This window comes from Cryptomeria japonica, chromosome 8 (assembly GCF_030272615.1).
Source record: "Cryptomeria japonica chromosome 8, Sugi_1.0, whole genome shotgun sequence".
In the NCBI taxonomy this organism is placed as follows: Eukaryota; Viridiplantae; Streptophyta; class Pinopsida; order Cupressales; family Cupressaceae; genus Cryptomeria; species Cryptomeria japonica.
In genome coordinates this window covers 221,142,144-221,169,959 of record NC_081412.1, presented here as the reverse complement: position 1 = coordinate 221,169,959, position 27,816 = coordinate 221,142,144, and the positions used below count along the sequence as shown (strand labels likewise).

At 37.1% G+C, this 27,816-nt stretch overlaps 1 protein-coding gene across 1 annotated transcript in view; it reads left to right on the top strand.

Annotated features, from left to right (window-relative positions):
• Positions 1-27,816, top strand: part of LOC131027596 (regulator of nonsense transcripts UPF2) — a 159,750-nt gene that overhangs the window by 22,917 nt on the left and 109,017 nt on the right. The window contains exons 3-8 of the mRNA XM_057957665.2: positions 1,294-1,496; positions 5,710-6,054; positions 9,559-9,663; positions 10,175-10,302; positions 13,551-13,727; positions 13,886-13,970. Of these exons, the coding sequence (XP_057813648.2) occupies positions 1,294-1,496; positions 5,710-6,054; positions 9,559-9,663; positions 10,175-10,302; positions 13,551-13,727; positions 13,886-13,970 (1,043 nt within the window). The remainder of the gene's footprint in view (positions 1-1,293; positions 1,497-5,709; positions 6,055-9,558; positions 9,664-10,174; positions 10,303-13,550; positions 13,728-13,885; positions 13,971-27,816) is intronic.

Below are 27,816 nucleotides of genomic sequence, written 5' to 3'. Positions count from 1 at the left end.
ATGAAAAAAACAAAAATGAGTGTAGAAGACAAATGAAATTTAGAACAAACACAAATTGAAAATTGAAAATACAAAAATGCTTTTTCAAATTTGCTTCGAATTGATGGTTGGTTGGTTGAAGTAAATGGTGGGCTCTTCCAAATGCACTGTAGGCTCCTTTACATGCAGTGATGGCTGCTACAAACTTGGCCAAATGGTATTCAATTAATACTTGTTGCTCAAGTTGTTTGCTGGTTTTTTTCCTCAATGGCATGTGATTTTAGCTTCAACATTTTTTCTCTTCTCTTCCTTTTGCTTGCACATGAAATGAGTGTTTTTTTAGAGTCTTAGAGATCATGTTTTGTGCTTGCACTTGAAATTAGTGTTTCTAGAGTCTTAGAGATCATGTTAAGGCATTAGGTTTTTCTTTTACCTTATTTATATTTTTGTTTTTCATACTGCAATTGTGAAACTGCGTCTTCTCAGCAGGACTTTTTGTGTCCAATGAGTTTGACCAAACTCACCAGGTACTCAGGTCTCAAGTCCTTGGACCTTGGTTTCCCTTGCTCACGTTGGGACTCACTGAGCCTGTATATATGCTTTTTATTAAGCATTTTGTCACCATTTTCTTCTCATATGAGTGTGATTATTGCAGAATAACTGTGCAGGTGCAGGTCTCTTGGAGTGAAGGAATTGACCTTCTGTAGGCTAAATATATTACTTTTATGGCTTACTATTCTGTTGGAGACCACCTTGCCCTACCTTTTGAAGAATATTTCAGTTATTTTTGAGACAGATTTAGAAACACTCTATATGACATTTTTGAGTGAGGTACAGGAGGTATATTGAAATGAAAACCGAAATTATATTGTAGAAAAACTACTATGGTTGATTTTTTCCTGATGATACAAGATTAGATTGCTTATGGTAGGACAGACATTTCAGTGAATCATCAGGATCTGAAAATTAATAATTTTAGAACAATTTTGATGAATTCAGAAGTTATCTTGAGCATGGGATTGTTTTTTGAACAGTTTCAGGAAATGAAATTTGTCGATTCTTGTTGCAATTTGCTGCTTATTTAATATGATTTTCCTGCTTGTGTTCAATTTCAAAGTCTGCTGGCTGTCAATGCAATTTATATTTATGGAGATGATAAATATTAGTGAACTGTGCATTCTTCCATCTAGAAAGAATGGGTGTCTTCTTTTATTTATTGCTGAAGTTATTTATGGTTGATAGTAGATTCTAATGATAACATTATTATTGCTTCTTCCTGTTGTTTCAAAGAAACATTCGTTTTATATTTTACAGATTCAGGATTTCTAAGGACTCTTGATTCTAGCATCAAGCGTAATACAGCAGTCATAAAAAAACTAAAACAGATAAATGAAGAGCAGCGAGAAGGACTTTTGGAAGAACTTAAATCAGTGAACGTGAGCAAATTTGTGAGCGAAGCCGTAACAGCCATTTGTGATGCAAAACTTAGAAGTTCAGACATCAATGCAGCTGTGCAGGTGATTGATTTTGGACCTTATTTCTTTTCTCACTCTTCACTCAGATTCACTGCTTATCATGTCCTACATTACTACCTTGTACATATGATATTGTTTGACTGTTGAAAAAAATATATAGTTAGCTATTTATTGTTTATTATGACAGTTCCTTTAGGAATGCCAACTTCTACCGAAAGGCTTAAAACATTTTTGGAGTGACAAATGTCTCTTCCTAGTACTGGCTTATCTTATAGAAGCCTTTTTTAAATACAACTATGGCATTCATGAGTGGGCATTGCCGTCGTTAAATACAACTATGGCATTCATGAGTGGGCATTGCCTTCATGAAATAGAACTATGGCATTCATGAGTGGGCATTGCCTTAATTAAATAGAACTATGGCATTCATGAGTGGGCATTGCTTATGTGACTATGTCTGTTAACCCATCGTTACTGATAGAATGCCCATGTGACACTTATGTGACATTCATCTTCAACATCAAGAACTTAATTTTGGAATACTTTTTTCCAAGATGGTGGCTCTCAATTTGATTATGCTGAGATGAGCCTTGTTTTCATGCTGTGACAAAAGTCTCTGGAATAAAGAGATTGTGACACATGAAATGGAATACAGTTGTTGAAGAAAAATCTGTTAGTGACACTCTCTTCTTTTTTTGTATTCAATAACCCTATATTTGATTTTCAATTTGTAGCGATTAAGTAATTTAGTGCAGAATTTATTTGAACGTGAATAGATATATTGGGCCCTTTCCCATTATATTAATAATAAAATAAAAATATAGTACAAAAAGATTTGCCATTAGCAGGCCAAGCTCACCATAATATTAATTATTGAGAGTCTCCAATTATACCGAATGTTCCTCCATACTATACAAAACGAGACTAAGTTTGACAATGAACCATAACCAAAAAATCTAGATAAGAAGCTAAAGGGAGATTAACTCTACATCAGAAGGAACCTATTCCAGCTTGATCATCAGCTGAGGACCAACATTTTCTTACAACAGAATTGCCTTTATGACCAACAGATTAATTGCCTTTTTTGTCTTGATTAGCACTGTAACTGCTGAAATGTGTGGAAGAAGACTTAAAAAGAGCCTGGAAGTAAGCCAGATCAACACCACGAGAACAATCTTCATGACCTTTTATCAGATTGCATTTTTTCTAGAACTCTGAAGTTTGAACAGCCCTATAGAAACCAACCTTTGAAATTTGTAGCCAGATACAGGGAATAGATTTCAAGAAAAAGCTTCTATTACCTCAAGGGCCTTCTCAAGGCCATCTCTGAATTTTTTTTTCACATAATGAGTGGTCAATGCTTACACCAGATCCTTAGGGCCTTTAATGAAATGGAGGTTTTAGACAAATGTAAGAGAGATTAAAATCGACCTTGCTCTTAGTTTCTGCCTCCAGAAAATTAGACCCAATTATCTCCTTTACTGCCATTCCAATTGAGCCAGACTGCAGCATGAAAACCTTACTGAAATACAGGTCTGAGACTGGTCCCCTAAATGACATCACTCAACTCTCAATGTAGAGATGAACGTTTGGCTCCATTGTAATGACAGATAAAACATGAAGAAAAGATACAAACTTCAAACAAAAGCCCCTGAATAAAAAAGTGAAATCCATCTTAGCTGTCTCCATAATCCCTTTTGTGTGTGACAAGTGTTGGAAAGACAATCAAAGGAAAGAATGATGTCCTATTGATTATGCAATAATTAATTAAAGAAGGAAATATAAACTGATAGATGCTGTATGGGTCACGGTGCCTCACACTGCCTCTAAGCCATTACACCTATTCATATTGTTATCAATTAGTAAATCTCCACTTGAATCGATTTCATAATTTGCTAAAAATTCAGCAAGCCAATTTACTTCTATATAGAAATGACGAAAGGAAAAGGAATCCAAACAGTCCAAAACGTGCCAAGCCTCACTAACAATTTTCTCCAATTTCCAGTCCATAGATCCATAATTATGAATAGCATTGAATATTATGATCCTACAACTAAGTTGCCAGTTCAGGTTTGGGCATCGGTTCAGTTTTGAGAATCCATTTTGCCGGTTCGGCATAGTTTTGAAAAGGAGTTTGTGTTCGTTAGTACATAAACAATGTAATATATACATACATATATTTACTTCTATATAGAAATGACGAAAGGAAAAGGAATCCAAACAGTCCAAAACGTGCCAAGCCTCCCTAACAATTTTCTCGAATTTCCAGTCCATAGATCCATAATTATGAATAGCATTGAGTATTATGATCCTACAACTAAGTTGCCAGTTCAGGTTTGGGCATCGGTTCAGTTTTGAGAATCCATTTTGCCGGTTCGGCATAGTTTTGAAAAGGAGTTTGTGTTCGTTAGTACATAAACAATGTAATATATGTATGTATGTATATTGAAATTAAATTAGATTACAAAATAAAATAGTCAAAATGTATCATTTATTAAAACAAAATAATACTACATTATATTTAATATTAATATAAATATTTTACACTTATTAAATTAAAATGTATACAGTATAAAAATAAAAAAAATAAAAAATATTATGAAATTTGAATACATTCTAATATGTTTAAGTGTGTGTGAAGAGTATATTATATAAGCAGAACTATCGGCAATATTGGCATCGAAGGAACTTAAGGTTTATTTTAATATGTGTGGAGTGTTAGCGATTGGCCGTGAATCTTTTCCGAAGTTTTCGATTTCATCTATCTTTTATAAAACTGCCTTCCACAATCAACATTTTCAGGACCCAATATTGGCATAATCTTGCGCATCGTCTTTTCTTTCCACATATTACACCAAAGATGTATAAAATTCAAACTATATTCAACCCCCTTGATGCCCGAAAACCCTAATTCAGTTTTGTTTGTAAATTTGGATTTTATTTTACAGAGAATTTTTATATTGATCATCAGAAGATTATTGAAGTGATTGAAATAAAGACTCTTTCAGATGATTATAGATGCTACTACCAGTAACTGGAATTCTTGCCATCTGAGTCGGTCAGGGCAGGATGAATTTCATTTCCACTGGGGCTTCTCTCTTGCTGTTCTTGACTGCTGACTCAGAGCCACGCCGAACCCAAAGCCGAACTGAACCCGCACTAGGACCTGGCGCAAATCCGGACCTGTCTCTGGGCTCAGATTGCGGCACCCGGTAACTTAGTCCTACAATCTGCAGGAAGATCTTACACCGCATCACCACCTGAAGAGCTCAATCTCCTTGAGACAGCTCGGACAAGAAACTTTGAAGAGTCCTTTATCACACAATTGGCTTCTAAGGCCCTTGGACTGCCTTGTGAAACATCATCAAATTCTATCTTGGAGGAGAGGATTTAGTGGTTTTCAAATTTTATCTAAAGATGAACAAAGTAGTTTAGTATTTTTACATTTCTCTGAAGCACTGGAATTGGTGGAAGCTAAGTTCATCTTTAGATTGGTTCTTAGTTGTTTTCTTTCTTTCCATGGTTTGGGAATGTTTACCACCTCTGTATATTTTACAGTTCAGAGGTTGTTGATGTGTGCTTTTCAAAATATTTTATTATTATCTCCACCTCTGAATTTAAAAACATAGGTTGCAATTCTATCCTCCAACTAAACAAATATTTATTCTTCTAGGAATATCATACGTTTATTTTACAGTGAATCATTTATATTGATAAATTATCTTCAAGAGTTGTATTTGAAGTGTGACGACCTGGTTAGAATAGATTGCAATGCCAATTTCCAAGCTAAGGTTCATTTTTTTGAGCAATAGCTTCGAACAAACAAGTGGATTCTTAAATAAAAGCTCCTGAAGGATTTTTTTTTTTTTTTTTTAACATTGAGTTGTGTTTATCTGAAACTCATTTGACCTCACTTAAATTTCTAAAGAGGTAACACTCCTTGCAGTATTTGTTTTCAGCATTTCGATTGGTGTAGGTTTGTTCCATGTGTAGTGTTGCCTTGTCATTACAGAGATCATACAGATATTTGTTATTGGTCACGATCATTAAGTTGGTCCTTTATTGTCGTAACTTCTATTCTTTGGTATTTTATAAATTAGCTGTTTGCATATTTTATAATTGCAGAAGTATTACCTTTCCATCCTCCTTTTCAGTGAGGAGCACAAAGCATTGAAATGTCTTAATCTTGATGACATGAGTTAACAATTTATTTGTCACTGCTCTCATAACTCATTAATTGCACTCTATTTTGTAGGTCTGCTCATTGCTGCATCAGAGGTATAAGGATTTTTCACCCACTTTGATTCAAGGGCTCTTAAAAGTCTTCTTTCCTGGTAAAGCTATTGAAGATGCTGATGTAGACCGGAGCTTAAGAGCAATGAAGAAGCGAAGCACACTAAAGCTTCTTATGGAGCTATATTTTGTAGGAGTTATAGAGGATTCTAGTTTTTTCATAAATATCATAAAAGACCTTACTAGCACAGAGCATTTTAAGGATAGGGACACTACTCAAATGCATCTATCATTGCTTGTCAGTTTCGTTCGTCAAGGGAGGGCCTTTCTAGGTCTCCCTCTTTCAGGCCAAGATTTACATGATGAGGTATTCTGCAGATGCTGATGCTTTTCAATTTCAGAAGTCTTCAATTTTAATTTAGTTCAATCATGGATAAATCAAAGTTGTTGACATGTCTGTGTGTCCTTATTGTTGTTTTTCTAATTGACAAAAATGATTCAGTTTAATTTATTGTATGATTTTCTTTGATTAATTAAATTAAATTGAAAATACCTTAGTAGTTCATCGCAAATGCAAGCTGTTAGCTTTTAGACAAGAGACCATAACATTGGCCTTTGACAATGGAGGAGATTTCATCACAATTATCATTGCTTTAGCTTTCCTCCCCTTTTCTATTTTCTTTTCCTCATACAAAGCAAGGAGAGTCTTGATATCCTGTAATTGCAAGCTTCACAAAATTATAAAGTTGAACATCTTGGATAGAGGTTTGTGCAAGGTGATACTTGAGGTGATTGATGCCTCTAAAAACTTAGGGTACCCGTGTGGGTATTGTTCGGGTTCATATCTGGTTTGGGTTCCCCACTGGGTTCACCCAGGGTTCCTCCCAAGCACCTTGGGTCTTTGTGGGTTCACAAGGGAACTCAAGGGCTCTCAAAAACAACATGGAAATGTATTATTTTTTTGACAGATTTTTAAAAGAAATAAATGCGTGTGTACATAATTTTGCCCTTAAGTGATAAGATTGTGAAAGTGACACATGCCATGAAGGTTTGTATTATCAAAGGCTTTAAGTAATTTGATTACAATGAGGGTGCGATGAGAAACTGGGACCCAACTCTCGAGTGTGTTGACTTAGATGTTAATCATTAGACGAGGCAGCTTGTACAATACATGGCTAGTGGAAGTGGCATTGTAACTCATTCTGGTTCAAGTGAAATTGAATGAAATGTTAGACATTGATGCTTTTGATGAAGATCAATATGAAGATTATTATATATTGATTCTAACTTTCATTGTGTATTGACATTCTACAAATCATTGAATTATGAACTTATGAGTATATTTATTTTTGCCAATTATGAGATATTTAAATGTTTATATTTATATATATGTTTGTGTATATATATATATATATATATATATATATATATATGTATGTATGTATGTATTTGTATACATGTGTGTGTGTGTGTGCATAGATATATGTGTGTGTATATGTATATATATATGCACACACACACACACACATATTTATGTATATTTATACTCTCATATATGTGTGTGTGTGTGTGCGTGTGTGTGACGCACACACACACATACTCTAATATATAAATACCATATATACACATATATGCACATACATGTGTATATATACATACATATATGTATATATGCATTTACACATGTTTATGCATGTGTGTACCAGTACCCAAGGTAAAACAAAATTTGCTCTACCATCGTATCGGGTATATATGTACATATGTGCATATATGTACGTATATATACTATATATATACATATATGCATATACATGTGTATATATATACATACACACACACACACATATATATATATATGTATGTATAAATGCATTTACATGTGTTTATGCATGTGTGTGTACCCGTGCCAAAGGTAAAACAAAATTTTCTATACCATCGTATCGGGTTGCAATGCTTGTACCTGCACCCGTACCCGGACGGGAAACTTAGATGCCTCCTCTTATCTGCAATCATTCCTTACTCTATAGTTGGTGTTTAATATCTGCAAGTGGGTTTGCTAGCCTTGACACTACTTTGGTTACTTGCTTACACTACATCTCTATCAATATCAGAAATTTGAAATCCTAGCAAAAAGGGAGAAAAAATTTAAACATTGTAAACCCTAGCAAGAAGGGGGACCAAAGCTCATAAACTAAGGAAATATTGGAAAATTTTTAAAAATGAAATGATTAGACCCTAGATATGTTAGAAATAAGAAGAATGAAAGGAAAAAGCAAAAATGAAAATCAGAAAATAAAAACAAAGAGTTATATACCTTTCAAATGTGGTCAGCAAATTCACCAAATCAGTCTTAATCAATCGGAATCAGTTGAAATCATAGGAAAATCAATGAATCTTGTCAAACTGTCAAAAGCATGAAAAAATGAAGCAAAAAATGTAAAAAAAGAGGTGTTTTTCTATGTTCTGCGTAGTGCCTTTTTTGGCATTCAGGCAAATCTTTGTACGAACCTACTGAAACTTGTGAATTTTAGGGTGAATTACTTGGTGAGTACTTGCCTGAAATTCGACAGCAAGTTTTAGGTCAAGTGACTTGCCAGCCTGTTTTAGCTTGTGACTTTTTAAAATTCTAATCGAGGATTCCTCTAACTATTCACATTGTTTTCTATGAAAATAGATTGCATATATATATTTTTCAAATGTATTTGGCTCATACTTTTTTTTAAGATTAGTTTTATTTAGGATGGTGATTTGTTTTGTGTGTTTAAATTTTGTTACTTGTTATATTTTACATTACATAGTTTTCTAAAATGATTTTCTGATATACTTAGTTAACTTTGGATTTGTGAACCTTGTTACTGTGATAGTGGTTGAGAATTTAAAATTTTGTTAATGTCAATTGATAGTGTTGATTAATGAACATCAAGTTTTCACAGACCATGACATGAAGTTGAAGAGCTTCTGGAAAAAAAATTGTTCTCAACTTTTATATCAACTTGTTGGATTGCATTCCATGATCCGGAGGAGAGATAAATGATACAAAGATTGCTAGATGAACTTAATATCGGAACCCGTATGTCAAAATATTATAGCATGTTTCACTGCACTGCTAGTTTCTATTAATTAGTTAAAAGCTAAACTGATTGCACATTTATTCTAGCATTTCAATATTGTTTGGAAATGTTCATCTGATAGTTTGTAGCTGTTGCTGCCATACTAGACTGATAGGATTTACATAGTAATATCTGTTGAAGTTTTTCTTTTGATCTACAAAATGAGGGTTCCGTATAATGCTTCTGCCCATGATAGAGAAACATGCACCATGACCAAAATTAAGAGCAGCTTGGTGTGGAAATTTTTGATATGGTTTTCGTAATTAGCAAGACTATTGCAGTTACATTCAATACTACTAGATTAACTAACTGACAGCTGGCTAACTAAGCCCTCAAGTAGTAGCAGTAAAACTGCCCTGAAAAAGAAATCTGCCACCATTTTCTGGAGTACTGCAACTATCTTCATGACCTTCAAACCATGTAAATGGGCATACAAGTCCATCAGAGGTCATACCAATTAAAACATTAAATACTTTATTATGCACTATTTTTCTTGTCCGATTGTTTTGATTATCTTCATATGTTATTGACTTCACATTTTGGATTTACTATTCCTTTTTCTTAAGTACTGCAACTACCTACCTGACCTTCAAACCATGTTAATGGGCATGCAAGTCCATCAGAGGCCATATCAATTAAAAAAATAAATACAAAATTATGTTAACTTACACTATTTCTCTTTTCCAATTATTTTGATTCCTTAATATGTCATTGCCTTTACATTTCTCATTTTCTGTTCCTGTTTTTGGATAATATGACAGATTTATAAGGAGCTAAATGTTACTATGGAACAAAAGAAGTTTCTCAGGAAGGCATTGCAGTCATTCTATGATGCATCTGTGGAGCTTCTTCAATCAGAGCATTCTGTATGAGTCTGGATTCCTGTTACTTTAGGATTCTTGGTTTGGATGAAATTAAATGAGTATTATCTTTGATTATTTTGAGTAGAATTTTCATTTCATGATGGCCAGCCAATATTACATGCAATAAAATGCCATTTTGCCTCTGGGTATTCTATTCTAAGATTGATTTTCTAATAGACAAGTCTTTAGTACGAGACAACAATGTTATGCTCAATTTAAAATTAAAAAGCTTTGCCAAAATTCAAATTTATTTTGATAGACTTAAGGCTGTTTGCAAGTTCATCACTTCTATTGCTATTGTAAACTAATTCTTGACCAACAGGATATTATCTTATTTAATAAACAGAATCCCAAGGGAGCAATTCTAATGCTCTTTTCTATGGCTTTGTGACTATCTATATTTGTTTTTTATTGGTATATGGCTATTAATGCAAGCATGGAGCTTTGATTGATGCTGTAGATCCTGTTGTAAAGGTATTGATTTTTTGACCTTACGAGTTTCATATTTTTGCAGTCCCTTAGACAGATGGAACAAGAGAATGCAAAAATGTTGAATGCAAAGGGAGAGCTAAGTGAAGAAAATGCGATTGCATATGAAAAACTGAGAAAATCGTATGAACTCTTGTTCCGGAGTGTTTCAGCGTAAGTTTTGCGTTGTGGCAGTTCAATTTAGTTTAATATTTTGTCTTAAAAAAATGTAATGCTCTATTTTCTTTTGTTGTGTCTCGCTGCCTTTCATCTCATTGTTTGTTGTATGCTTTGAAAGATTGCAAGCTTGTCAGAATATATTATATAATCAAAGGTGAAAAGTAATTTGATTTGGAAACAATTGCACTGTTTAAAAATAAAAGATTTTACTTCATAAAAGTTAGCATTAGGAGAGGGTGTGGCTATTAATCATGTAACTAAAATGTTAGTTGACAATTGGTTGGTCATTTCTGTCACTTTATGTATTCATTGATTTCATTTTTTATTTGAATGTAAGAACACTGCATCAAATCTCTATCTCTCAGTTTTTGAGCTTCTCTACTGTCATTGTTTCCACTCTCATGGTATTAGAGCTATAGATGTGTTATGGATTAGGGAATATAAGGAGAGATGTAGGAAAGGAGTTGTACTGTCAAATTTGTAAGGTGTATACTCGAAATTAATCTCTAAAATTCTAGAATTCTTGTAAGGGAGAAGTAAACGTGGATTCAAAACACCAAGTTTCTGAGCCAGAGACAACAGGGGATTGGTGGTGTATTTTTGAGATGGATTTTGCAGCAGGTCACTTTTTAGCAAATGATAGCTAATGTCTATTAAAAATAGTAAAATTTAAAAAATATGCAAAATTTCAAATATTCATATGATGGATTGATGGGGCATATAGAACCTTATTATATACTTTGTATACATGGGGATGTCTCCCAATCCCTCAAACTTCTGTCCCCGTCCGCTGAGGCATTTTGGGGATGGTGGGACATTAAGGGACGTCCCCTAGCTGCTCCCCCAAATTGAGAAATTGTGGAAACATCCCCAAATGTGTCCCTAAAATCAGGGATGACAGGAAAAGCATAGGTGATGCCTAGCCATCCCCAAGGTGGTTGGGGATGTCTCAAATGTGCCTCAACCATCCTGAGGGCAGCCCGCTGTGCCCTGCAAAAAACTTTTCTTTTTTTTTCTAAATAATGTTCAAAAAACTTCCATAACATCAAAAAAAGACTGTTAATATATCATGACAACATTAGAATAGCAGCAATAAACATATCGTGACAGCAGTATAACAACAATCACATTAATCATGACAGCAAAGACAACAACAACTATAGTGTAACGGCAACATATTTATAACGATTCAGATTCATAGTTAATGATATAAGTTACATAACAGTTAAGTTATTAACACTAACAGTAATAATTTGGATTCCTAATTTCATTGTTCAAAAGAATCTCAAACTTCAAAATTCTTGGTATGGTATTAGAGTCAGTTATTATTGTCAGTTGCAAAAGACATTAAAGTTGAGTGTGGTATTGTTGAGAAGTAGAAATGAACAATTTATTTGTGGAATGTTGGTTATCATTTTAATTTTGATATGTTATATTGTTGCTGTTATACTGCTGTTCATAACTTGTAGAAATCTTTCTCTATCTCTGCACAGACACATGCGCGCACACGCACACACACACGCGTGCCTGTACACAGACACGCACGCGCGCACACACACACACACCCACACATGCACACGCACGCGCACACGCGCAGATGCACATTGTCTCCCTGTCATCCCCAAAATGCATCTGCTGCCATACCGCCATCCCCTTGTGGAAATGCTGTGGAACATAGCATAAATCAGAACTGAATTGAGATTTCACATGAGAATTGACATAAATTAACAAAATTTTGTTGCTTTCATTGTCAATATGCATATATATTATATATAAGTTACCTCAAAATGCCCAAAGGCTGCAATTTACAACTACAAAAGGCCAATAGAGACAAATCTTCTAGTAATAAAACAATTTGATGGATGAATGTGATGAAGCATTCACAAAAGGGCTTGTCATTGAAAGTTTTGTAGGCGTGCAACAGAAAGGAAAAGAAAAAATCCAAATACATTGAGACAGAAGGAATATTTGACCACATTTCAGCCAAGAATCATCTCAGAGAAGTGACAGAATTTTTTTTGTACAATATCATCCCTGCACTGACTCACGCTATTCTTCGACAATTCTCCTTCAGACAGATCTTGAAATTATAAGAGCTAGCCACTTTTGCTCACCTCTCCCCACTTCATAAGCTCTTAAATCACAGTAACCTCCTATTTAGCAGAAAGGAACAGGGTAAAGTGTTAATGATCTGAAAATATATAAACTGAAATACATTCCATAGATTCATTGTTTAAGGTATTTCACACCACAAATTTTTCCAAAAGTTCAGTGAGAAATGGGCCCAAATAGATCGTGTGGCAATCACTAACTAAATTTTTCCTACATTTTTTAAGATAAAAGAGGGGTACAAGTGGCAATCACTAACTAATAATGTATGGGCTTTGTCTTTATTGTCCCTAAAATATCTCCATATTGGGTGAACTTTGATTGCCTTTAGCCCTCTCTCATTAAAATTCAGTTTCTTCCATCTGAAAGGCAGTCTCTTTTAAATCTCTGTAGGTTTTCCTTGCCTATTTTTACAATTCTTTACAATTTTAAGCTATTTTGTGTTTTCAATAAACAAACATAAAAAAGTTAAAACTTATTGCTGAGAAACTATCACAACAAATCACAAAAATATATTTATTGCTTTTCGTCTCTCTTAAATGGGTGGGTGAGACCCAGGTCAGCACCAACCCTAATGATTCCCCTTTTAACCCGAGGGAGATGAAAGCTAGTATTATTTGTTGCAATTGGCATTCCTTCTGGTTCTGCACCTAGCTTGCCTTGCTTCTTGGTGCTTGCGCCATTTCTCCGCCAATTTGTGCATGCATGGCATTCATGGAGGTTGAACCAGGGACTCACTTGTATTGGGGCAACACTCTTCAACTACTTTGGGCACTCCCTTTTTTTGTGTGTGTCTATATATATATATATATATATAATGACCATATATTTTCATTGCTAATGAGCTTTATTATTTGGTTTGTTTATAATCCTAGATCCCAGAATAATAAATTTTTATTCAGAACAGTGAACACCTATATGGTCTAGTATATAATGGCTGACCTGGTCTAAAATTGATCTTAATCATGAATTTCAGGGAAAGTTTTTCATGTGATCTTTTTTCAAATTTCATTATTGCCGAAATCTCAATTGTTCATTATATCAATTGTATGACTAGCTTTCCTTCATTTACTTGGTTCAGAGTAAGTTTTTCAACAATCATATTCTCAGATGTTTTGATTATGTTTTTGCAGTTTGGCGGAAGCACTGGACATAAAGCCTCCTGTGATGCCAGAGGATGGCCACACTACTAGGGTTACCACTGGTGAAGATGGATCTTCAGTTGCAACTACAAAGGATGCTTCCAATCCTGAACCTGTTTGGGATGATGAAGAGACTAAGGCATTCTATGAAAGCTTACCAGATCTTAGGTATCATAATTTTTTTGACTTAGTCTTATCACATGTTTTTTGAATGTTAGTTGATCTATGCACAGTGATGCAAAATGGTACACACATCATGGTGATGTTGATTTCTTGTCTTAATATTTGTCTGATGACAAGGGGAACTCATGAGGTGTCCTTTTTAGGGCATTTGTCCCTGCAGTGTTGCTGGGAGAAGCAGAACCTAATAAGACTAATGAGCAATCGCACAAGACTCCTGAACAACAGCAGGTATTGTTCTTCCTCTGAATGCAATATTATGCATTTGACATTTTCTACAAGTACATAGGTAGTCATATCGAAGGGATGCAATAAATGACATAGCATTCCTTGCTGTCATTGGGAACCACATAAAATGGCTTCTATGTTTTGTCATCTAAACCTTTACTTGCAACACAATAGCAAATTGATGAATTGTGTTATAAGGCAATTAACAGAAGACACAATTTACTTTTGAGGTATATTACATTCTTAATGTGCATCCAATTAGTATTCCAGACTCTAAGACAACCATTACATAAGTGTTTTCAGCTATCCACTTTTGCAACAAGCGTAGCAATATCGGATATTTGGCAGGGGATAATTTGGGGAATCAGAAGTTCAGATCTGAATGTGAAAGGTTGTGTTCCTTTCAAAAGGCAGAAATAATGAAGAGTTGCACTCTTTCAAAGGGTACTAATGGTGGAAAGGGAGGGTCTCTTGCCAAAGGGGCATACATGATTAAGAGTTGTGACCTCTCCCTCACATCGGAGGATATAAAAAGGAGAAAGTCTCATTTGAGGAGGACATTCAAGGGAGATCAATTTGAAGAATGATTTATTATTCTCAAAGGGCAGCAATGAAGAGTGATGACTCATTTCTTATGAAGAGGTATGACTTCCCACAAATGAAGATATAAAGAATAGATAAATTCAATTGAGAAGGGGGAATTGGAGGAACCATCCATAAGATCAAAGAAGACAAGAGAGTCAATTGATCAATATCTAGTATCAGAATTAATAAGGGTGAAAGTTAGAGGACTTTGATATTTACAAGGGCAAGATTCAGGGCAATCCCAAAAGGGGACATTACAAAGTAGGTTGGAGTCAACAGATTAAGGGAAACCAATGAAGTATTATCATTCCTAGCTGTAAGTAAGAAGCAAATAATTTGGCTTCCATATTCTGGAAACTAACCTTTTTATTGCAACATAATAGAATATTAATATCATGAAACATCTAGCAGAACACTAAATTTAGATTTCAAGTCAACCATGGGTAAACAGTAAATGTTCTCATATTTTCATCTTCAATGTGTATTCAACCACCATTGTGGAGTCTTTTGAGATACCACTTGCATCGAGTGTTTTCAGCCTTCACCTTTACGACAACTGTAGTGAATATATTATATTTGACATTTCCTACGAGTGCCTTGGATTTATGAGAAGTAACTAATTGTATAATTTTTTTTTCCATGATTGGGAATTTGCATAATTTACCTTTCATAATTTTGGCAAGTAATTTTTTTTTTTTTTGAAGTGCTATCTATTATGGGGATAGCTCCCTATATTTCTTAAAAAAAAAGTACATTACATCCTTATGTCCCCTTACATACTTGAAAACATATCTCTCCTACAAAGCACATCAAAAAAGAGAAGCACACAACCTACTGACCCTCCTCTGACTACTAGCTAGCAACACTTTTAGATCCAGATGTCCAATGCCAAATACATCTCTAAACTATCCCAACACCTTAGATCTAGAAATCCATCCGGACTAATAGCCTCCTAGTACATCATGGAATGGAGAACTTGCGATGCTAATTCCTCCAGATTAAACAAATTTTCTGAGGAAGCCTCTGTCAACCACCAATCCTCCGAAGCTTTGAGGCCTCAAAAAGTTGTCAAATTGCCATCCATCCCTCCATCTCGGAATACCACCCATGCCTCCTCAATAAACCTCCTTTTCCTCTTCTTCACAGTCCTCTTCTCCTTTTCCTCCTTTCTTTCCAATTCCTCCTCGCTATCCTCAGATTCCTTCCGATCAGAGCTCTCTCTGTCTACCAAATCCTCTTCTGCCTCACTGTCTCCTCCTTTTGAATTCTTCTCTTCCTCTGAGTCTGAAGAGAGGTAGTTGGTAGGATTAAAGTAGATCTTTAGGATACTTTCCTTGACCCCCGCTTGCAGTTCAAGAATGGCTTCCGCTACTGCATCCCCATTATCTTCTTTTACAAATCTCTCTATCAGCTCCACCAATGGGACGAGCACAACCTCATATATGAAGCCATCACACCAATGTCAGCCAGAATCAAAGAAACAACAACCATTCCCATTATCGCTTCATAAACATCCTCCTCAGTATTAAACAGATCAATGCATTGGTGTTCCAATGACTCTTCGCAGTTTTGGCAACTGATTCCCGCGAAGTGCACCATCTCTTCTTTCGGTCCCTTGTTCACCCTCCCTATCTGTTTCCTTGCTTCTATTCAGTTCTATCATCATCCCTTTATAAAACCAACTTTCTTCTGGATCATTCCATTCCACGTCTATACCGTCTGATTAATCTTTCTAATCACAAATCTAGGATAATCGAGAGCAATCTATATTTGGGATCGAGCACTCAGATCTTTTCCCATCTCGCCGCCATCCCTACACATTTTAAAATGTGTTGTATTGTTTTGCCTTGAGGGAAATCAAGTATTTGTCTAGTTGTCATCACTACCTTCCAAGCGTCCTTGAGCTTCAAACATCTCGAGCTTCCTAGTGTCTCCTCCCAAGTACTGGTGCTCAGATCACACCTCTTATCAAAGGGAAGGCTGGCACTATCCGATTCCTTCATGGGTTCTGCAAGGGATGTCTTTTCAAATGATGTCCATTATAGCCTCCTTAGCCTCCTCCTGCCTGACTAAAATGGACTTATTCTTTGCCAGCATATCTGCCACTCTGTTCCCTTCTCTTAGGGTGTGCACTATTTCAAATTCTCCAATTTGCGCCAATAAAATATTGATGCGAGGGAGCCATTTACCTAATCTCCAATTGTGGAAGTTATAATTTATTACTCCTTTTATGATTACCCGTGAGTCTCCTTCCATAATGACCTTCGAATAACCTTTCTCAACGCACAGGCTCAATCCTACTTCCATGGCTCGTAGTTCTGCTTCATTATTTGAAGCCTCCCCGATGCTTTTGTACACTGCATATAGAAAGGAATCATTCTCATCTCTTAACACTGCTCCAACACCCGCCTTACCTGGATTACCTTTGCTGGCTCCATCAAAGCTAAGTTTTACCCAACCTTCCGGGGGGGCCACCCGTCTAATCAGTCTTCTATCCACTAGTTTTTTGATTATACAACCTGATCCAACTTCTTTGAATGACCAAATAGCCTCCATCTTCTTATCCCAATCATTATATCTGCTTATCTGTCTCTTTTTGAGTTTGCAGCATATAACTTCCTCTATGGCAGCTCTGATTTTGGAAATGATCATTTTGATTGGTAGGCTGGCATCTTTGAAGATTCCCCTATTTCTCTCCTTCCATATATTGCAAACAATCATTGCTGGGCCCACCAAACAAATGTCGCCCCATTTAGACTTACTCGCAATAGACCAAGACATAAGGAATCCCTTTAATTCTTCATTCCTGACTGTTTTCAGATTTACCATTTCAAAGAACTATTCCCAACATGAACTTGCAAATGGACACCTGTATAATAGATGATTCACTGTCTCTTCGTTTCCTTTGCACATTATACACCAACTAGGACCAGCAATCCCTATTGTTTTCAATCTGTTCCCTGTCAGCACCCTGTCATGTAACGCTATCCATAAAAAGGCTCCAGGTTTTGGCAAAATTGTACTACTCCAACACAGTTTATACGGCCATTCTGAATTCCTTGTCCTGTATCTCTGTGCTTCATATCCCAACTTCATACTGTACTCCCCTGATTGGAAGCGCTCCAGAAGGGCTCGTCTTCTTCCTCCGTGACAAAGATGTGCCTGTTTCTCAGAATATCCTCCAATTTTGAGTAGAGCTCTTTATTGCCAATGTCTATTTTCTTCCAAATAATTTTGTCTCCCTTTTGTCCTCCAACTTTGCAGTACTGGGCTACTTTGTCTCCTAAGCTTGCCTCAATTTCATTCACCCAACCTTGATCTTCAAACATATCCCTTAATGGTTTTTCCCCTTACCATGAATCTGCCCAAAATTTGGCTTTCTGTCCATTGCCTACTAGCCACGATAGATGATCTGTAATGAGCCTTCTACTTTCCCACATGAAGTTCTAGGCAGCGGAGCCCTTGTTGGCGTTTGCCACTGTGAATATCCTTTCCGGCTCCTTCGAGTCCAAATATTTTTTTTCTGAGCATTTTGCACCAAAGTCTATCCGAGGTTTTGAACATCTTCCAAGCAAGTTTTGCTCCCAATGCTAGATTTTGGAGGTCCATCTTTCTCAGGCCTTCCCCTCCTTCCTCCTTAATGAGACATGCTGTGTCCCAGTTAATCAATGGAATTCTTCTGACATCCTTTGCACCTTCCCAGATGAATTTTTTCAGCAAACCATCTAATTTTGAGCTGGCCGAGTTTGACATCCTGAAACATGACATGCTGTAGATTGGGATAGCCGATAGGATAGATTTGATCATTGTAATTCTCCCTGCTTGCGACAACCATCTATTTTTCCACAAAGCAGATTTGGCCTGACACTTATTGATCACATCCTCCCAGATCTGATTCTGTCTGACTCTTGCACTGATTGGCACTCCCAAATATTTGAGAGGAAAGGTGCCTATCTAAAATTCCAGGACTTGGGCAATCCTTGCTTGGGCTTGTCTACTAGTATTGAGGAAATATACCAGTGACTTCTCCTTATTCATGATTTGACCAGAAGCAATCGAATACTCATCTAGCACGGACTTAATGATAGTTGCCTCCCTCATAGTGGCTTCATCAAATGATAGCGTATCGTCCGCAAATTGGGAATGAGTAATTGGTTCAAAATGAGGATGAATGGAGATGCCTCTCCACAATACCATTCTACTTTTCTTCTTGATGAAATTGCCCAACACCTCCGCCATCAACACAAACAAAGAGGGAGACAGAGGATCCCCTTGTCTCAACCCATTAGTAGCCTCAAAAAAACCACACACAAGTCCATTGACCAAAATGGAAAAATATACCGAAGAGATACAAAATTTGATGCATTCTATCCATCTTCTATCAAAACCAAACCTATTGAGCACTTGGAGAAGAAATTTCCAATTCACTCTATCATAAGCTTTCGAAACATCTAATTTAATTGCCATACCTCTAATCTTGTCCTTTTGCATCGAATGCAAAACCTCTGTGGCTAAGATGATGCTATCAGAGATCTCCCTGCCTGGGGTGAAACCGTTCTGATTCTCTGATATGAGCTTTGGATAAAATCTTGTATAGAGAGTTGCATAGTGATATTGGGTGATAATCCATCATTGTTTCACACTCTTGCTTTTTTGGGATGAGCATGATCATGGTGTGATTTTTTTTTCTTTACAAATTTCCTCTTTTTTCTAAATTCTTCCACCACCAACCATATATCATCGCCCATGAAATACCAGTATTTCTGGAATACTTCTGCTGTCATCCCATCTGGGCTTGGTGTTTTGTGAGGGTGCAGTGAGAATGTGGCTTCTTTCATCTCCTCAATTGAAAAAGGTGCCATGAGCATAGAGTTATCTTCTGACGATACCATATTTTCTATTGTCTCTGAAATTAATGGAATATTGTCTTCATCTTGCCTACTCTCTTTCCCCAAAACTTTTACGAAGTGGTCCATTGCAGCTTGTTTAATTTCTGTCTCCGACAAACACCAACTACCTCCTTCGTTTTTGATAGAGGATATTTTATTCAGGGATCACTTGGACTTAACCGAAGCATGGAAGAACTTGGTGTTTGAATCACCCTCAGTGATCCATAATTCGCTGGACTTATCTCTCCAATATACTTCTTCTTTCTTCAGTACTTCCATATACTGTTCTTTTAGGTTCTTTTCTTGTTCATATTCTGCGTTCGTCATACTTGCTACCATCACCCTTTCATTGAGTGTTTCCGTTTCCTCTTCTAACCTCAACTTTTCTGAGAAGATGTTTTTGAAGGGCTCTTTGTTCCATATTTTGATTTTGTGTTTAAGAAACTGAATCCTCTTTACAAAGCGATAACTGGGGGAGTCCGAGAATACATTTCCTTCTACCCACCACGCCTTGAGTTTATCTTTGAAACTAGGGTCTCTCCACCACATGCTGAGGAACTTAAAGTAATTCCTCTATTTGGGATTGTCATGACCCAAATTCAACAGAATCGAGAAATGATCCGATCCAGACTGTGGGATGATAGAAGTGGACAATAAAAATTGCCCAGTCACCTAGAATTCCCCAGCAAAAAATCTGTCCAGCCTTTTTGAAATTTTCGAAAAATTGAGTCTCCTATTTGTCTAAGTGTACAATCCATTCTTAGGGATCACATCTACCACCCTTATGGAATCAGTAAACTCTCTGAAGTCTTCCATAACTTTAGTGCTTTTCCTAAGACCGCCCAACTTCTCATTGATATCCAATAAAGCGTTAAAATCCCCTACCATAATGACTCTATTTTTACTTAAAAGTTCAATTTGGTCTGAGATCTCTCTCCAAACCTTCACCTTTTCCTTTGTTTTAGTCGGGCCATAAACATTCACTAATGGAAATTCCAGTGGATCTCCAATTTTCTTAATCAGGGATGCCATCCAAAAATCATTGGATGCAATTGGAGAGACATGAGTGGTATCAGGATTCCATAAAATTCCAAGCCCCCTTGCTGATCCTCTAGCTGCTTGAAACAAACCTTCCCATTTAGGGCAAAAACTCATAAAGCCTAGAGCCTTATCTCCACTTAGCTTGGTCTCTTGAAATAATACCACATCAGGGGCTAATTTGCTGATTGATCTCTTGACCAAGCGTCTTTTGTCAGGAGCTGTGAGACCCCTAACATTCCATGATAGTATCTTCATCTTCCCCCAAGGGAGGTCCCTCCTCCCTTGGATTTCTTGAAAAATTTCAAAACACTAACTATACCTTTTTCTGTGGGTCTCTCTTCCCTGACTTGTCTGTTACTTCTTCTACCCCTATACCCCTTGGCTCTTCCCAAGAGGACATTTGCAGACTGGCTAATGCATCTTGGATCCACATTGTCTAGTTCATCTCCTTTGCCACCTTCTTTATCTTATATCATATCAAATTCACTGCCTGAATCCGATATAGCTTTTTCACTCTCCATGGTTTATTCTTAGAGAAAGCGACCACTGTGCACGGAGAAGATACATGCTTGGGTTGTTCAACAAGGTTCTCTTTCAACCGCTTCGAGCGGTGATGCGGGCTTGACTGATTGACATTTTCCTCTGTCCCGGGCATATACTCCTTTTGAGGAGGGCAAAGTAAATTTTGTGAAATTGGTTTTTCTTTCGCCATCCATCTTTGTTTTGGCTTCTCGAACGGTCTACTTCTTGCCCTCCTAACAAACTTTCTGCAATCTTCCTAGGAGTGAAATTTGCTTCCGCATCTATTACAGGGTATGATTTCCCTCTCAACCTCGATTTGTTGTCTCCACCTACCTTTCGAAGTCAATAGCATAACATGAGAGGGAATTTCTTTAACCGCCGCTATTCTCAAACGGGCATATGTATAAAGATCTTTTTCGATGATGTGTTCATCTATTTCTAACAGGGTGCTCAAGGATCTCCCGATTTTCTCAAGATTGCTATCCCCCCAATATTCTATAGGTAGATTGTATAGTCTAATCCATAGAGGACTGTCATATACCGCTAATGGAATAGGGTCGAAATTTGGAAACCATGGTCGGATGTATAAAGGATTATTATCTACAAACCAATTTTCCTGTTGTAAAATTCTATTCCTCTCTGAACCTTCAGCAAATACAACTACAAAAAAACCTTTGGGGATAAATTTAACGACCAAACCCTCTCCCCAATTCTTAAATATTCACTCCTTAATGATATTTGTTGCCATTTTTGGTCCCACAACTCTGCATATGATCACATACTCCTCCCAAAGAGCACGATCTTCTTTGGTATCACTCGTGAGGTCAATCTCGCAATCTGCAATGCATCCAAAGGTCTCCGTGTCCCCCTTGTTTTCTTCTCAACTTCCACATCCGCCATTAATATGTAACCGTTTTTGCAGAGGAGATCTCCCTTCTTCCGCCATTTTTATTATCCCCATCTTATTATTTTTATTTTTGGCAAGTAATTTTGATTTGCGACATGTTAGAATATCAATGTCATAGTGTTGATGTGTGTTTTAGGCACATAACATTACGGAATAAATTACCAAGATAATTTACCCTCTCTTGAACAAAATCACCTCAGATGCTAAGAATGATATCAACTAAAATGATTCCAAGGTTTCTACATGTCAGGTCTTGACGAGTGGGTAACTCAGTGGTCGATGTGAATTGCTGTGTTCACTTGGGGACTTACGCAAATGTTTGGATTATCATGAATGATGCGGAATAGGGGTGCTGACAACTTAAGATTTATCAATATGGCTCTGGATTTACTTCTTACTAAAAAATGAGCAAAAGGAATAGGGTTCAGGAAATCTATTCTAAGCCCAGGAATGTAGGAAATGATGAATGGATTTAGTGGAATCAAACCAGGCAAGGTCTCACAATCAGGTATTGACACAAGCTTAGTGCAATCATCTAAGGTATACTTAAAGATTTTCAGGCTATCACCATCAAACGTTGACACCATCCAAGTTGATGCTTGTCAAGGGACGAGTATTAGTTGAAGTTATGCTTACTCAAATTCCAGTTGACCACACAAGGCGCACTTACCAGTGACAAGAGGCTAGTGGTATGGACTAAGGATTCCACACAAATGAATTCAACAAATCTTCCACTCAATCTAACATACATGAAAATAAATTCTAATCTAAATTCTAATCTAACTTGGAGGAATTGAGAACCATGAATGCAAATACAACACTTGAAGAGCAAAATCACCAACAATTGAACAATGATTAGGATTCAAATAGCTGTAGCATATACCAACAATTCTACAAAAACTCTCTCTTACAAATGAGAGACAAGGAGGCATATATAGAGTCTCTTACAAAATGGATGGCCAAGATTGATCTAAGATCAACGGCCGAGATCATGCCAACAAAACCCTAGAATTGCCCTAATTAGGGTTTACATAAAAAATGGTGCCACCAACATATGGCCCAATGAAAAGATACCTAGTCATCAAATAGGGAATCTTCTAGAAGATTCCTCCCTGCATCTCTCTCTCTCCTAGCATACTCCAAGAATCTAGCCAACATTGAATCTAACTCCTCCAAAGAAATGCTAGGCAAGGTATCCTGCTGTAAATCAATCACGTCCAGTGAGTCCGAGAAAGCATTCAAAGTGTTCTCCCATTCTGGCATGAGCTTCTACGAACTATGAACATGAATCAACAAAGAGACCAAGTCATCTATCCGATTCTTCTTCAAAGAGTCCAACTGGCAAAAATACATAAATTTCATCTTGTCTCTTAATTCGGCTAAGTGTAAACCACTAGCATCACTAACATCAACACCCAATAATTCCTCAATCGAGACAAGGATCTTCGTCTGAATGTCCTGAATTAATCCTTCCATCTCCATACAACTCGACTGAGCGTTCTCATAAGTTGATTTCTTCATGGCTAATGAACAATAGCAGCTATGGAAATCGTATTTGTCTCCACTGTGCACAATGTTCTCGCTAACGAAGGTGGAATTACGAATTTTCTTCAAAGCTTGGAGGCGTGGAATAGTCTTGTCTTGAATAGGTCGGAATTCTTCCCAAACTCCCTCCAAATACTGGTTTTGAATATGAGCCCTGTTGTCCTATCATATGCATGGACAAATAGAGTGAGGAAATCATCTGCCTGCTTTCTTGTGCTCTCAATCCACTTTTCCACCTCCGAGTGTGTACCTCTCGCTACCTCACAGTGTGAATGTATTCCATGGTCAACTGCAATAGGGGAAATAAGGGTGGGATCTTCATGCCTTGTCCCTGCAATATACTCTCTAAGTTTGATATTCTCTGCTTTGTACCTTTCTTTCTCCGCAACTTCTCTGCTTAACCTCGCATCGATTGCCTGAATGTTTTCACCAATCTCCTGGAATTCCTGTTTTCTGGATGTGCGACCAAGGGCCACTGAAGTGATCTGGAAATCCATAGGAGTAGCAATGTCCGCTGTCACGCCTGCAATAAGAACAACAATCTGCGCAATCCGCATTCCTGTCTCATCTCTAGCTATGTGTGACAAAATCTCCGCTCTCTTGGGCTCCTTCCCCTTAGCACTCCTAGCTAGGTAGTCATCAATATCATCAAAAGGCTGCACCTCTATCATTTGTTTACTTTTCTCCATACTTCTCATCAGCCATTCAGGAATAGCGGCCATCTCCATACCATCATCAAGACATATTTCTCGATCAAGTCCTTTCAATGCTGAGATAACATCATCATCATCATCAGGATTATCCTTGGTCCAATCATAGACCTCATTTCCCAAGCTAACTTCCAAAAGGACAGTAGGGGATTCCGACTGATCATTATTCTCATCAAGAGGTGCAGATGTCCCTGTGGCATGGAAATCCTGAATATTCTCTGGTAGTATCACTGTGTTCAAACACTACTGAGTCTCCTTGTTCTGTTCTGTTACTTCAATCACTTCGATTGATGAGACACTGGGAGGGGGTGAAGGAATGATAAGTGGAGGAACGATAGTCTTCTGTTTCTTCTTCACCTCCTCAATCTTCTTCCCTTTGGCCTTGACTTCTCCTGGCGTGTTTTTCCTTCTCTTGGGAGCTTGACTCTCTTCGTCTGCATGAATCTTGACATCACTGACAGTCCTCTGATCATCCTCAGAAGTAGACTCTTCCGGTTTCATCCTTTCATAAGTGAAGGGAACACCCATGTCAACTAACTTATTCATCTGTATATATCTACACATATGCGGGAGAAATTCAAGACCTCTCTCATCAATATATTCAGGTCAATCTCTTCTGACTTTGACCAATTAGGCAATAGGATTGCCTTCTTCATTTCACTCTCATACTGTGGATGGGTATGATCTCTATCATCTAATACCTGATCAGGAATGAGAAAAAGTCCACATTTTCTCATGAAATCCACTGACATTTTGGACCACATTCTTCTCTTCACTGCTTGCTCGTCCATCAGGTTAGCCCAATAATCTTCTATGTCAATTTTGTGAGTGAACTTCTCTCCTCTGATCCTTCCGACCTTCTTGTCTGGATCAAATCTTTCTCTCTTCTTATATGTAGCAAATCGATAGAATGCAAGTTCCTCACTCGCAGTGCTGGTGGCTATGGCAGACTGACAAACCTTTGATGTCTTCCCAATTGAAATAGGGAATGTCATTCCTGTCCTGTGCTTCTCTCCCTGGATAACATCGAACTCTAGAAGCTGTCTTACCACTTCCAACAAGATCATTCTGTCGGTTGGATACCTAGGAAGTCTGTAGGGTTCAGATTGAAACCCATGAATCCTGAGGTATGTGAAAGTGGGAAACTGTATATACCATGATCCATATTTTTCTATTAACTCTGTTGCCTCCTTGGACAATCTTCTGTGGATTCCGCCTTGCAGCATCCGTGTGATGTACATAGTGAATGCATCATTCACTCTCTTATAGTCTTCAATTCTATACATGCTCAGCTGGGGGTAGCATTCATGACTCTTGAACTGTCCTTGCCCATTCCCGACTTCACCTTTGCATATTAATCCTTTATATGAAACAAATCGTGCAAGCATGTACACCAGGTAGGAAGTCATGGCGAATGACTTCGACCGCTCTACATTCCTCAGTTGAAAATCTAGGTTGTCATTTATAATCTTTGACCAATTTACTAGTGTTCCTCTAAGACAATCCTGGATGAAGTAGAACATCCATCCATCAAATATTGCTCCCTGCGGCTTCCCCATCACTCTGTTGAGTAGGAATATCAAATCACTACATTCCTCCTTAAAATCTATGCACATGAGTGTCTTGGGAGCCTTGGAATGATGAGACCTAGGCTCAATCATCCACTCTTTGTTAATTAAATTCTTGCATACACCCATCTTCTTTGTGTATCTTTCTGCATAATCCTCCTTGGTCACATCCTTCATGTCTATTCTGCGTGGAATTCCAAACACCTCTGCAATAGCATCCTCAGCGAGGTAGGCGATGACAACGCCCTTAGGAGTCTTAATCATTTTTGTGAGCGGATCGTAACATCGTGCACACTCCAAGATAAGCTCACTGTACTGTATGGACTGTGGAAATCCAACGGCATGGAAAATGCCACTTGTCATAATATTCGCATATGCTGGGGAAGGAACTTGATATCCGACTCCGAACATCCGACGCTGCATCTGGTCGAAGTCTAGGAAATGCATGTTTGTATCAGTGATCTCCTTCCATCTGGATGAAATTCTGAGCTCTGGATAGAATCCAGTCTCCAGCATCTTCAATAATTCTTTCCTTTCCTTATATCCAGACTTTGACGTCGCACCTGTACGAAGCTCGAAGTCAGACTTAGGAAAATAAATAATGTTCTTAATAAAATTCCTGACTTTCTAAAGATTTAGCTAATGGAGTCAGGAAAATAATCCATACACTTGGTAAATTTTAGCAATTAATTTCAAAGTGTGACAACACTAAGCATGGAAACCTTCCATAAAATTCATGAATACCTCCTTATGATTAGAAAATATGCAAGCTAAAATGCAAAGGAGTATACCGGACTAATGATGACTAAGGAAAGGTGTGACAGGTTGTGTTTTCACACAATGAATGTCTGAAAACACCTTCCACAGTCAACAATGGAGGTCAACAATTCTGAAGACAACCTGAAAATCAGACTTTTAAAACATGTTGCAATCTTCAAAATGTGCATAAACTCGATAAAAATCAGTCTTAATGATGAAAACAATCATATTCAGGAATGTAAGTGTGGCTGGTAAAAATTTAATTTCTGAGGACAAGTCTGAAAATTGGATACTTCAGACTTACCAGCATCTTGCAAAGTAGTTAAAAATCCCTGAAAATGATGGAAAATGGCTAAGGAATCATCTCCAAGCAAAATCGCCAAAATGGTTAGGTGGCTGGAAATGAAATTTTTTGAAGACAACCGCCCAACAATGAAGTTTTCAGATCTGCAACAGCGATAAGATGGTTCTTTAAATGCACAGAAAACTCCACAAAATACCTCCAAATGCAAATCGCCTAAGTTGGCATTGGCTGGACAATAAAACTTAAGTTTGAAAATTAATGGCCTCCATTAATGGAGGTCAAAATCTGAAGTGATGGCAGCCATCAAGCATGCATGAAAATCACCCAAAATGTGGCACAAAACACCTCTCCAAGCAAAATCGAAATTTTCCCAACTATGGCGCCAAAATGGAATTTTGAAAATGTCATCAATGGCAGCCCGGATATGCAACAATGGAGGTCTGGAATAGCAAGCAAAAATTGGAGGAAAATATCGCCCAAGTCTCCAAACATAAAATTGCCAACTTTCACCAAAAATGCCAAATTTGGAAAAATCGCCAAGCTTAGCAAAAATCGAAATTCTGGAACTGGTCTTTAATGGCAGCAAAGGAGAATAGATCAGTAAGCTGGAAAAAATAGAGGAGGAAAGAATCCTCAACCCAACACTTTACTTCAATCACTTGCTAAAATTCACCCAACTTGGAGAAAAAATCGCTTTCATGGAGACACCTGGCAGAAATAATAATAAAATAATGCTAAGGCTCCTCTCTTATACTTGCTTTTACCTCTTAGTTTCACCACACAAGCAATGTGGGATAAAACACTTGCTTAAATACTTGCTTGGTGAAAACCTTTCTTTTAGAAGGTTCAAATATTAAATGATTATTGCAAGTTATTAAATTTTGCTTTTAAATTTTAAATAATCATTAATCATTATTTAAAAGCAATTAAATGGGGCTTATTTATTAAAATATTGCAATTTAAGCCAAAATTAAGCCTCTAGGGGAAAATCGACTTAGGTTGGGATTGAAAAATCCCTT